The sequence below is a fragment of the Panulirus ornatus genome, chromosome 16 (assembly GCF_036320965.1).
Source record: "Panulirus ornatus isolate Po-2019 chromosome 16, ASM3632096v1, whole genome shotgun sequence".
NCBI classification, from domain to species: domain Eukaryota; kingdom Metazoa; phylum Arthropoda; class Malacostraca; order Decapoda; family Palinuridae; genus Panulirus; species Panulirus ornatus.
Genome location: NC_092239.1, coordinates 31,622,647 through 31,636,578, shown reverse-complemented (window position 1 = coordinate 31,636,578; position 13,932 = coordinate 31,622,647). Strand labels below are relative to the sequence as shown.

Below are 13,932 nucleotides of genomic sequence, written 5' to 3'. Positions count from 1 at the left end.
CTATAGAGACAGAAAATATGATAGTGCTTGGGAAGGACATATGACCGAGGACGTGATGGTTTTTATAACGAGATTATCTGCTGAAGCACAGTTGAAAGACGCCACATTGCTGATTCTAACAGGTTGAGGCTGGATAGTAACGTTGAATCATCTAAACTTGCGACCTTCATTACCATTAGACGAACATAGGAAGGTTTCACCTGCACTGGTCGTATCCTTTACATGTAAACCGAAGCTTTTGAAGTGCACAGCGTATTTACCTCAGCCATCATGATATCATGAGTTGTATCTCGTCAAGTGTCTGCTGGAAGTGTATTCTGTGTTGAGATAAGATTACCAGCTATATTTGTTTGTTGTTTGTTTGTTTGTTTGTTTGTCTTTTCTGCCACATCTTGTCCTGCTTTTCTTACGTTGTTCAGAATCATGTCTTTTGTTTCTCCATGTTTGCGTTCACTCTCAAGTTGTTGTTGTATTCTGGTGAAATATGTCATAGTTCATTACCGTGGGGCACCACAAGTTCACCACAACTTCCCTGGAGTGTTAAAGAACATCTTGGTTTGGTAATGTGAGACAAGCCAGTAATGCTTCGTGACACATGATAACCAAATGTTCACGTGAAATTCTGCACTGTGATAACGGAAAGATGTAAACAGTGAGCCTAAAGAAAACAGTTCTCGGTGAAAGAAAACGGAGTGATAGTGAAGGCGTTTGAAGAAATGGGAGAGAAATAAAAACCCGCAAGAAAAACTTAGACAGTACCAACCCACCGACCGTTCTCTTGATTACGGAAGGTTCGTCTCGCTCAACTAATTGAATTGGCCGCGTCTTGCGTAAATGAAGTTCGCTCCTTACTAACGCAAACAGTGCCCCAGCGGCCCTTGAACGGCCTACTTGTTGACGGACAAGTACCCCCTTCACCATACCAAGACCAGAGAAAACGTAGAACCGAAACGATCCTCCTCCAGTTAAATGATAGTTTACGTGTGGACATGGTCATTCCTTCGTCTGGTCGTGTCTGAACAACTTGTATATTCAAACATTTCTTCTCGGATCATACTCGGAGAACATGCAGGCACAAACACGTCTGTACTTCGTAACCTGACAACATTTGCTCACACATCTACATCGTTCATTAGTTTATAACCTCCTCATCCAGGTCCACGCGTAGAAACAAACACGACTTGACCGTCTCAGACACGTAGACTAAGATGCCTTTAGTGACCAGTTGGTCAGGTGACTCTTATTCTGAAATATTACATTGTTCCATTACTTCATGACAGACTGTCACATCACCACTGATATATGACTGGAGTGTAGGTGTACAAATACCGTCTGACTGGTTCATGATCTGACTGTACATCATCGTCAAACTCGGCCTTACACGCCTTGATGTAGATGTGAATGTAAACAATAAATAGTGACCAACCATTCATATGTAGACGACCCACACCAGGAGTAATACACAACTTCACTATCTTCCTTTTCAGAATCTGCGGACACAAGTGGCAGTTCAGGACTTGTAATAACAAACACAACCAGGAAAGTACAGGATGCGGGAACACAAGTACTTCAGGACAGTTCAGAACAGGTGGTCACCAACACTACCGGACTGCCACAGGATCAGCTGACCATTGCACGTCGCATGATAAGGTTAGTAACGTGATGTTTCCCTGTCGGGGAAGTAAGTAGGTCTTCCCTCTGGGAAATATGATGGAAAGTGAGAGACAGAGACCGACATATGGAATCCGAATGAATGAAAATTCGTGAGTCGTGTGTCTAGGTGAGAGAGAGAGAGAGAGAGAGAGAGAGAGAGAGAGAGAGAGGGGGGGGGGGGGATTAGTCCTCTCCGCCCCACACTAATGATTAGTTAAGCAACAAGTCGTACAGGCTTGTCATGGGTGTGCCTGGGGGAGGCCAGGCCAGTGTGAGGAGCTGTTCATTGCTCTGCACTACACTACACTACACTACACTACACTACACTACAGGTCTACATGTGTGTAGTATCTTAGGGGTAATGGCCGACGAGAACTGTAGGTCAGTAGACCACAATGATAATGATGATAGTAGGAGAAGTGGATGGTGATGATGTTTATGATTGTTATTAATGGTAATTAAGGGTTTATAGAATTACTGTGCTCAAGAGCTGAAAATATTCAATGATGAATACACTTAATATAAACCATGAGGGTATAAAGTGAGGTAAAGGTCAGGCTGTTACATAGATCGGACAAATACATACAATTATCAGAGACAGGAAAAGAAAAACTTAAAAAGCATTAGTGAAATGGGAATAATTTTAGATTATATACCTTTTAGTGAATGAAAGTTTGATTATATTGTTTCTGATTATGTTGATCAGTGGAATTACCATGAATACTCAGATGTCATTCATCTTTTTGAGAAATATCTGGTTTTCCGTAAGAGTTCTTCGTTTTTGACAGATGTTCCATATTTGATTTAATATACCACGAGTATTATAAGTAAGAGGAACTGTGTTTATAAGTAAGGGGATCTGTGTTTATTATAAGTGTACAATGAATGTATTTAAGTAGACGTAGGTCACTACCAAGCTGTTGTGTATAATCACAAAACCGGTGTTACCGGACCCCTCTTGCATGTGGTCACACCGTGGGTGAGGCTGAATCATCATCTGTTGACGAAGGGGATTCTGGTCAAGCCAGGGAACTTCTCGCTCCAAAGGAGTCTGTAGCTTCCCTGCTACTGAAAGTAGCGCAGTCTTGGATCTACAGGAGCTCCTGCAAAAAGGGTCCCGTAGGAACACTAGGAGCCTTCAAAAGGAAGTCTTGTGGTGATTATGAGGAAAATAAGCTATAAATTTTGTTTACAAATCCTCCAGTCACTGTATGTTTAGATGGACGAGGAATGCACAATGTTGATCATTAATCGCTGGACCACGACGGTACATCTCTTACTCCCGGTCAAAGGTCAGGCCATCATATCCAAGGGTCGCGATGTCGTATTCAGTGGTCGTATCGTCGTACTCGAGGGTCGTACTGACATGCTCAAAGGTTAAGAAAAGAAGCGACGGGTAGTGGAAGTTGTCAAATTTAGGATTAAATCCACCAGGTTAATAGACATGGTTGTGCCAGAACTTCTGCCATCAAGAGACGTTGAAATGGAGACACAAGTATACATATACAAGAAAGACCAGACACTCAATGGCGAAAATTATGATATGAACTGCGAGCGTTACTGTGGTGTGGAGCGAGAGAAGGGACATTATTAGCGCACTCACGACCAAAATGAGGGAGAAGAAAGTGTTGATGAATCATTACTCTGGCAAATAAGATAGGGAGCGAGGAGGTAAATGTTTTGTGCAGGTGTGAGTGTCGGAGAAGAACAGTCTAATTACAGTCCGGGAGCTCGTTAGTCGCCATGACTCTTATGAAAGGAGGAAGAGGGCGAAAGTGGCAGGCAAGTGGAGACTGGAAGATATTCTCCAGTTCTCACAGAGTAACTTGTTAGGCATGGTAACACTTGACCATCTTCAGGAGTACTAGTGAAGTGTATGTAGAAAAAATGGAAAGAGACATACAAGTGGTAATGGAGGGAGACAGAGAGAGATAGACTAAGAGAGAAGTGGACCACGTGTCTCTGCAGGAGTAGATAGTGAGGGCAGTCCAGAGAACACGAACCCCAGTCCTCACCTCCATGGTGGCTCGTCCGGCCTCGTTGGAGGCCTCACAGACCAGCGTGACGGTGTCCTCGATGGTTCCCTGGGCGGTGGGGTCCAGCAGCAGCATGCCGCCCTTGCCCCACGTCCTGGTGCCGCCCACCTCGCTACTTCGACCCCCGCCCACGGCACTGGAGGAACTGCTGCTGATGGGAATCTTCTCGCCGCCCCGTTCCTGCCACCACCTGCAACGTCGTCGTGACGGAAGGTTAGCACACACAGAAGGAGGAGGTTACTGAGGAGAGACATCACATCCCTCAGCTGCTGACGTGGAGAAAATGCTGAACAATCCGTCAGTCATGCCAGGACAAGGCTTAGTATAGACCACGAGAGGAAGGAGTGTCAGTCTCATCTCTTTATATGTATCAGGAAGAGTGTAGGAAGGAGGCAGAAGAGGTCTCTCACCTCAATATTGATAGCAATGATGCGAAACTTGAGAGGAACAACAAGGGATTACACGCAGCAGCAGACCACTGGGCCCTTTCCAGGCTGCTTGTGATATCAGAAGATATCAGAAACGTAAGAGCTTAGTGTGGTGAGAAGAGATAAGTGAAGGGGTGACTTGAGGAAGATATACCTGTAATCTTTACAACTGAGGAAAGGCAAAGAACTTCAACCATGACCTTCACAACGTATTTGTTAAGACTATTTTCAAAGTGCTTATGGCGTTGCTCACAGCTGCTCTTGTTGGTAAATCACTTTGTAAATTAACATTCATCTGCAGGAAAGAATTTTGCGGCGTTCTTAGTAAAGCAGTTGCTTACGAGGTTGTATCCATTTGTATGGATTAGATCAGACTGATTTAGTGTCCAATAACTGCTTAGGTTGTCGAAATCTTTGAGATGTTAAATATCTATAATAGATCACCTTTTGATGTTAAATATCTATGATAGATCACCTTTTCATGTTAAATATCTATAAAAGATCACCTTTTGATGTTAATATCTATGATAGATCACCTTTTGATGTTAAATAGATTACCTTCTATATTTCTCTTTTGTTGGCTGAATTCATCTCGACAGACCTCACATTATTTGTTTCTTATCCGGGGAAACATCTTGGTGGCTAACCCATATACTACCTCTATTTTTTTTTTTTTTTTAAGCAAGCTGACCGAAACTAGATACAATACTGAAGTAGGGTAGGTACCAGGGAACGAAAAATAATGGGGACATGTTCTTTGAAAACAGAACGTTTGATCTAGCACTGGGAAACTGTTTGCAGATTTGTACTCAACTGGACACTAGACGAAAACAGTATTGTGTTGTACGTCACCCAGTGGGCAGTGGAACATTTTCACGAGCACGGAAACAGAAAAATAATCTCAGTCCTCTGAATGTGTGGTCGGGAATGAATAGTTAAAGAATCATTTCCTCCATCTCAGTCCTGCCGTCTGAATCATAGATCTGTAACTGAGTACATGTCCATCTTGGTGTAGGAGTTACAGTAACCTCACTGTGATACAGTACTTTACAGAATTCTTACTTCAAATTCTGATTAAGAATGGATCTCACATGCACGCCATGACTGGTTAAACTGCTCTTAATGAGCCCTAATAAACCCCTCATGCGTGATATCAAATTAATTTAGTTTAGGTACAGGACAATTGTTTTGTAAAGGAAGGGGCCCGACCCCCTAACCCTCCCTTGTCTGCCTGGGTGATCACAGTGGGCCGCCCCTTGAATCTGAGGGAATGAGATGCCTGCTTTGTTATCCACATGAGTTTACCTCATAGAAAACGAGAGAGAGAGAGAGAGAGAGAGAGAGAGAGAGAGAGAGAGAGAGAGAGAGAGAGAGAGAGAGAGATGAATTAAGCCCTTCAGTTTTCTCGTCTGTGACGAGGAACTCGTTCAGGTCGTAATAGTCAGACAAGAAGCCCTTTGTGTCAGACGCCGTAATGACCTTGAGCCAGCAGCTGGTACAGTACCGTCCTACCTTCCCACAAGAACCATCCACCACTTACCTGCCAGCTGGCGTGTACTACCACATCTGTCTCTACTACTACTGTGAATATATATAGTTCATGATAATGAAGAATGATGATGATGATAAAAGACCTCGCGAAACTCTCGTACAATATTATGAGGCTCGGCGTATTCCTATACCTAGCTTTTAGGTAGACACGTCCAAAACCATCATTAAGGTAACCGTAAGGTAAGGCAAGGTCCCTCCAGGACCAGACTTCTGGGATGGAAGACCTCAGATACCCTCCTGGCTAGGTGTGGTCAGGGGCACGACAAGTGTCACGTTTATGGATGGTGTGAACCGTGCCACCTGACCTGCCACAGTCATGCTTGATTCCAGGTCCACGTCGTCACGCTCGTCACAATAGTAGTAAGTAAATTGGGTCACTATAGTCTTGCGTTGGGTGGGCGTGGCTTACCTGTACTTCGGGGGAGGGTGGGCGTGGCTTACCTGTACTTCGGGGGAGGGTGGGCGTGGCTTACCTGTACTTCGGGGGAGGGTGGGCGTGGGCGACACAGGGCAGGACAAGCGGCTTGGCGTCCGAGAGCTTGACTGTGGTAGACTTGGTCACCATCCTGGGCGCCTGCCGCTCCCGAGGATCTGGACGAAGGGAAGGACCTGTTACTGACCCCTGGTTGATGACTGACCCTGGTTGATGACTGACCCCTGGTTGATGACTGACAGCCGCGCCAGAGATTCGTCCCTAGCTCGTACTGACTCTAGGTCAATAACGTTAACTACTACACCACGAGGTCCCGTGTGTACGTATGTGTGTGTGTGTATGTGTGTGTGTGTGTGTGTGTATGTGTGTGTGTGTGTGTGTGTGTGTGTGTGTGTGTGTGTGTACAGGACTAGCAAAAGATAAGATATTGATTGCCAGTTGTAACCCTCACTAGTGTATTGCGTGTACTTTGATATCTTGGCCTCAAACGAACCATGGACAAACTAACACACGTAAACAAACAATCAGAGAAAAACCCGCTACATAACCCTTACATAACACTGGTTCCTGGCTACGGGTCACATATTCCCCGCCAGATACCTGACGAACCTGAAACATTCATATACATACATTACAAGTTTCATGTGTGTCATTCTGTTCCCCGTCCTAGAAAATGTGTGTGAAAGATTCTTGAAAATATTCCACCCGTTGACACGTAATTCTCAAATATGAAAACATCTTTTGTCCTGTGTCAGTTGAGGCAGTGTGGCATACATATAACATGTTACTACATGTTACAGGGGCTTAAAGAAACCATTACATAGCATGATCCATTTCATTTGATCTTGATTCACTTGACATTACTTAAAACTAACTTGGGAATTCACTGTGTGGTATCAGCGGGTCCAGCCTGCCTGAGGCTTAGGTAGTGTGATCCATCGACGAAAAGTTATTTCTTCCGAGAAATACTTGAGACGTCTCTCCTCCCCCTTGAGAGGGACTCCCCCTCCCCTCCCCCCCTCGAGAGACGTCTCCTCCCCCTCGAGAGAGACTCGTAGTTTGACCAAGTGAGGGCGGCAGCGCGTATTAGAATTAATAGTTTGGTCTGGTGGGTGAATTAAAACTTTGTATCCTGTAGGGTTTGAAAAAAGACGAGGCCTTTATTATCTTACTTGATTGCTCTCTCTCTCTCTCTCTCTCTCTCTCTCTCTCTCTCTCTCTCTCTCTCTCTCTCTCTCTCTCTCTCTCTCTCTCTCTCTCTCTCTCTCTCTCTCTCTCTCTCTCTCCGGGGTGTACAGGTATCTTTCACCGACGTCAGAGTATCGGGGTTTGGTTTGGATTTTCTGCACAACTTTGATTTATCACTTGTTGACATGGTTGAGGTGGCAACGGGAGGCAGTCAGGCATACGCGGGACCTGAGCCTCTACTTTGGTTTTATATAATTGTCTGGAATGTCTTCTGGGATTTGTTGTGGAATGTGTGAAATATAGTAGTTACTGAACACCACCTGGACATGGAACCCACCTCAGCCAGGAGCCGCTCACCATACTCTCATCCTCAACCACACACACACACACACACACACACACACACACACACACACACACATGGTGTGACCGGACTCCGCCCGTATGGAGTTACACTGCGAGTGAATATGACTTTGGTGAGACTACATCATCGTCAGTAGACGAAAAGAACTATAACCTTATCAAGGAACTTATTGTAGCGCAGCCATTGAAGTCGCAGGAGTCTTGGAGCTATATCATCCTAATCATATATATATATATATATATATATATATATATATATATATATGAATAGATTTATATAAAACCCAACTCATTCACACGCCTGGCGAATCAGCTTTAAGATCCTTAAGATCTCGTTAATATTTTCTTGTTCGATCTATCTCGTCTTCCTCCACTACAGCAACATGACCTTGTGCTAAGGTTAGCCTGTGGGTCAGAGATAACCTTGTCAGGTTCAACGCCACTAAAACCCAGTTCATCTTCATTTCTCTATCTAAACCTCGTCATGACTTTCCCCGTGTTATTTTATGACTATAATTCCGCCAGTAAATATAATCGGAAGTGTGTCCAAATGATTTATGTATTTTATTTTTCGTGAAAAAGATGATAAGTTTCGGTGTTCTGGACAGAGTTTTATTCTCCATAAACCTCGGGACGACCTGTACTACAGAGTTCCCCGGTGTTGTGGTGAGGTACCTTCCCTCCTCACAACACATAACAAGGTTTCTTTCCCCTGTCCGTCCTCGATACAGATAAAGAATTTCAGGTTGATCCCCAAGGTTTACAGGATTCCGTGTTGGAACAGCAAGAAAAAATAGAAAATTGAATTTTTTCCCCCCGCCACAAAAGTCTTCTTAAGTTTTTGAGAAGACTTCGTCGTCCAGGGAGGAAACTTTACCTTCCCTGCGCCGGCACGCGAACCCAAGATGGTTACGATACTATCCTCTGAGAGACACCGCCCTCTATGGGCTTGGGCCGGACACCAACCTTTTCTGTATCTCTGGCTACCAGGAGGAGGCTGCCTGGCCTGTAGGTTCTGGTATTGGGATATTATCTCAGTGGTCGTGAGTGTGGGCATTTTTTGGCTTGGGGGATGTCGGGAAGCGAGGATATTTGGCTCAGAGGGTGATAGAAATGGGGGTATTTACCGAGCTGATGATGAGACCCTTCTACAACAGGTCACAGGTCATGCCTGTGGACAAGAGTGGCAGCTTCTGCATAAATCAAGTCACCGAAAATCGTTGGAATAAAATGTCTGAAATCTGTCTCTCTTAAGCCTGTGAACCGACGGTCAAGAGCATCGAACCATACATTTCAGGAGCAAGAGACAGACAGTGTAAGGAATCATCGCATTACTAACATTTATTTTTTCTTAGGGCCAGCCAGTCCCAACCGCCATCCGCCCAGGCTTAGACCTACGTAGTGTGGTGAATCAGCGATGAGGAATTCGTGTCTGACTGGAAATTCGAAAAGTTACAGGGATGGAACATTGTTGTGAGATGTCCTCGTTGTTTTAACCACACAGTTCTGGCAGGCGCAGGTCGACCCCTTGAGCACGACGATAAGACCTTTAGCTACGATGGACTGGACTATGATATGAGCCTTGAGGGTCAGGTCAGAAAGGAGGCCATGATATCCACGGGTCATGTACTTCAGGCCAGTACCTCGGTGCTTCAGAGTCATTCGGTCGGTCCTGCTGAAGGAGGGCATCATCGTGCCTCAGTGGCTGAAGCCCAGGAGGAAACGCCTTTATGTGTTGGCTTCCCAAGGTTTACAGAACTCACAAGATGGGGAGAATATTGTGTTGGCATCAGTATATCCTTTAAGCCACGTAAATATGTGTTGTTTACCTCCTCCTCAACAGGAAATCTTCAATGCAAACATTGATCAGAGGTTAATTGGCACGCCCCTCGCCAAGTGCCTCTATATTTTCTATATAATTTTTCCAGCAGTTTACTGAGCGCTCTGCCGCAGATCTTTCACTGTTGCAAGAAACACGAATCGTGATGATTATTTTTGATGAAATCGTCGATAGCGAGTGAGAATTATGGTACCTCTTGTTTCGTTGGACTCTGTCCCAGTAATGATGATCACATTGTTTACACTTATAAAGAACGAGATATATTTGTTTTTGAATAAGTGTAATGTGTACCACACTTCTACGTAGTACAGCTCTCTGTTGGAGGAGAGACGGTGGTGGAAGTGAGGGTGAGGGAGACCCAAGCACTGTGGTTCAACGGGTCGGTCATCCTCAAGTCTTCGTCGCTCGTTGTGAGCGAGGGGACCAGCGTGACTGTGATGTGGTCATACTACACCTTCAGCTGAGGAAGGGAACAAGGTGGTATTGGTGTGTCACTTCCATCATGTCAGTGGTATACCCAAGTTTATTATTAACGTCTTCGTCAATAACATTACGTCACGGGTGAGTGCTGCTCTTCGGCAGGAGAGAAATGATCCGTTTGTTTTATGTAGTCACACGTTACTTAACCAAACATCTCTACGTCTTTACGTATTTCGGGAAATATAGACAGTACTTGTTTAGTCTACCTCGTTGTATGATCCTCCATAAGAGACATCTCTCGGAATACCACAGAACAAGATGATAACGTGGTACCAGAGCTGATCTCCTGACAGATGGTCACACTGTGGGATGGTATGACAGTGTTCAGTTTTATCTTCGGTGAACATCAAGTTTCTCTGCTCTCTCCATCATGGATTTCTCTGTGTTGTGTATCCTTTTATAAATTGCTTCCTCCGGGTTGTACAACCTAGATCGTTTCTTCTCATCTCTCTAGTTATCCTTAGTTATTTATATCATGTCAAGAATTCATCATACTCATCCCATAATGTATCATTCTGCCTCGTTACGTCCCGTTTCTAAACTTACTGCCGGTACTATGATAGTATACCCTCGTCATCTTTTGTCTGATAGAAAATAGATGTTTATGTACGATAATCTGAATTGTAATGTTGAAGAGCATCGGTCCGCAGCCTGGCTCCTCTCGCTGGCTGTTCTCAGATCCGTCAAATACGTCGTCAACTGAGGGAGGTGCGGGTCGGCCGCCCGCCCACACCCCCCCACACACCACCACCTTCAGAGCCCCACACTGGATTCATCGTGTGTCATCGCCGGGATCGGGCGGCTGCTCCGAAATAGATTGGTTAATTATCCTGAGATTGAACTGCTCTCAGAGATCATCACCCACGAACCACACTCAGCCCGCAGGAGTAGATAATCACCTGCGCTTAACCACCGCCACGTCATCAACAGTTATTAGCTTCATCAGGAAGGTTTTTATGACCAGGATGACAGAGGTTGTGTTAGTGAGGCTGTGGCCTATTTTGTTTACCTTCTCCTGGAATTGACAACTTGGCGCGTAGAGCTCACCGCGTATGACGAAAGGGTACCTACGAGTAGTTACGTCGAGATCTTGCCAGCAGGCGGCGAGGCTAGCGCATAGCGCTCAGCGCAGGGAAATCTAGAGTTACGAAAGACTGTTCGTGTGAGTTACGTGTTGTCAATTGTTATGTGGCTGGGAGAGTGTATGTTTGCAGACCTGCATGCCAGCAGCCCACGTGTGGTGAAGGCAAAACGAAAAGATAGCCAGCGTGACCGAAGGAGTGAAACTTGACAGGGACTGAAGTGGTAGTTCACTTTGCAGCTGTCACCTCCATCATCCCCGGTATCTAGGTGAATTAGCAACAGCTCCCTGAATGGGAGAGAGAGAGAGAGAGAGAGAGAGAGAGAGAGAGAGAGAGAGAGAGAGAGAGAGAGAGAGAGACTCGTACATACCGTGGACGATGATCCTGGCGGTGTTGGAGGCAGCGGTGGCGGAGGTGAGGGTGTGCAGGACCCGGCACCTGTACGTGGAGTAGGAGTCCGCAGCCTTCACGTCATGCACCAGCAGCCGACCGTCCAGGAGCGCTTGGTACTTCCCATCTGCCGGAGACCAGAGGCTCAGGTCATCCAGGGTCATAGCCAGCGGGAGGTCACATAGTTTCGATCAGAAATAGAATCAAATTAGGGTCACAGTGGTTAACCTGACGATGGTGATTTGATGATGATGATGAGAGACGATGTAAGGGGAGGCTAAAGGTTATGGTCGAGGTCATATAGGATATGAGGGAGGTCATGCGGAAGGGTCACCTCGGGGTCAAGGTAAGGTCATACTGCAGGTCATCGTTGAGTCACTGTAAGAGTTACCTGAGGTTTTACGAAGGATCTTATATGGGTTTACCATGCGATTCCATTAAGGGTCAAGGTAATGTCATACTATGGTTCAAATTGGGTCATGTTTGGGGTCGAAGAGTCATGGTAGGGGTCAGCAGGAGTCATGCCGTGAGTCAGTTATACCACACTCTTGGTTCTCTCACAACATATGTTGCCGCTATACCATATGTAACAAGCTGTACCACACACACACACACACACACACACACACACACACACTGGCGCTGTAGTGAACATATCGTGCGTGTACTACGACGAGTATTGCTGCTCTGCCACAGGTCTCGCTGCTGTACCACCCTTATCACTCCTGTACCAAACACGTATCGCTACTGTTCCAGACACGTATGGCTTCCAGGCCAGAATCAGTATGGCGACAAGAAAGAGCGGGAGATGTGGATAAGATAAACGAGAGTTTGATAATGATGGCGGGAGAATGGGAGAGACGTGATGATGGTGGTGATAACAGGGAGGAGGGAGGTAGGGAGACGAGTGGGCTCTGGTGACGAGGGAAAGATGGGAGAGAGAGAGAGAGAGAGAGAGAGAGAGAGAGAGAGAGAGAGAGAGAGAGAGAGAGAGAGTTAGGGTGGGGGAGGGTAGCGCTAGTGGCGTGCCATTTGCACATTAAAACTGCCCATGGCATAGGAAATTCTGGGAATCGTGCCAAAGTATCACACGAGAAATTTTGTATTCGCGCCATTTGATAAAATCAATAAGAATCCTGGATTAAAGAACGGTAAGATATGAGGTTTACTGGTACTTAATACCATGTGGAAATTACCATCACCAGTTGTTGCTGTCGAGCAAAAAGTACCTAAACGAGAAAACGTTTCCATTACGACGTTTAAACGTGTCTGTAAACCCATAATTACTCAGGTAAAAGACTGTATCTTCATATACTTAAAGGGTCGTACGATCGTGCTCAAGGGTCGTACCATCGTGCTCAAGGGTCGTACCGTCGTGCTCAAGGGTCGTACCGTCGTGCTCAAGGATTGTACCATCGTGCTCAAGGTTCGTACCGTCGTGCTCAAGGGTCGTACCGTCGTGCTCAAGGGTCGTACCGTCGTGCTTAAGAATTACACAAGCCATTCCCTTGAGCAAGATAATCACTGTAGCAGTCCAGTAACTTTGAGGAAAAAGAAATATTAAACTTCTCGCTGAACTAGATAGACACAGAGACGTCTTGGCAGCTTCTCAAACGAACGTGGACGGCACATTCCTTGCAATATATATATATATATACACAATAGTTTGTTGAACAACATACGTCTTTAAGATGTTAGTATTGTATCATATTGGTTTCTGATCACGTTAGAATATTATTCATAATGCTATACAATAATTTGTTATGTCAGGTTCTTCTTTATTCAGGCAACATGCTGTCATGAGAGGATTGTAAAGACAGACAACCATAATTTTATGGGCAGATCCATTTACACATCTGTGTGTAACGACCTACTTGTACGATATGGGTAGGCGTGTCTTTATGTGTGTGTGTGTGTGTGTGTGAGAGAGAGAGAGAGAGAGAGAGAGAGAGAGAGAGAGAGAGAGAGAGAGAGAGAGAGCCAATGTAATATGATGTTTGAAGCGACCAGATAAGACAGGGAATAATAAAACAGATAATTGGATTAAATCCCCCTCCGCTAATTGGGCTATTAACCCTTGGAGCATACCAGCAGCTTATCCAGAGCCACTAATTAGACACTTTTGACCTTGTGGGAAGGGGTAAAGGGGTCAGCCAGTGAAGAAAACCATCGGGGAGTCGGTGTACTTGTTTGGGATGATCCCAGGGATTCTCCTCCATGTTCTCGACAAGTGTAGTTTGAGAGGAACACACAGTGTCAGGGGGGAGTGAACTGCACGGAGAGAGAGAGAGAGAGAGAGAGAGAGAGAGAGAGTAGGAACTTGAGCAGCTGCAGCAACAGCATCTTCATCACGAGCAGCAGACGCCGCAGCCTTGCCAGCGCTGCACTGAAGGCAGCGCCAGGACCAACAACAGTAAACACAGCAGCAACAGACACGACAACATCAGCGCCAGCAGCAGCAGCAGCAGCAGCTAACGGAGCAGCACCA

General features: G+C 45.5%; 1 protein-coding gene across 6 annotated transcripts in view; it reads right to left on the bottom strand.

Annotated features, from left to right (window-relative positions):
- LOC139754211 (cell adhesion molecule Dscam2-like) overlaps nucleotides 1-13,932 on the bottom strand; it is a 543,290-nt gene that overhangs the window by 216,561 nt on the left and 312,797 nt on the right. For all 6 annotated transcript variants that reach the window (XM_071671457.1, XM_071671454.1, XM_071671455.1 and 3 more), the window contains exons 5-7: nucleotides 11,425-11,571; nucleotides 6,142-6,259; nucleotides 3,669-3,879 (exon numbers count right to left, since the gene is read on the bottom strand). In XM_071671457.1, coding sequence (XP_071527558.1) covers nucleotides 3,669-3,879; nucleotides 6,142-6,259; nucleotides 11,425-11,571 — 476 coding nt within the window. The remainder of the gene's footprint in view (nucleotides 1-3,668; nucleotides 3,880-6,141; nucleotides 6,260-11,424; nucleotides 11,572-13,932) is intronic.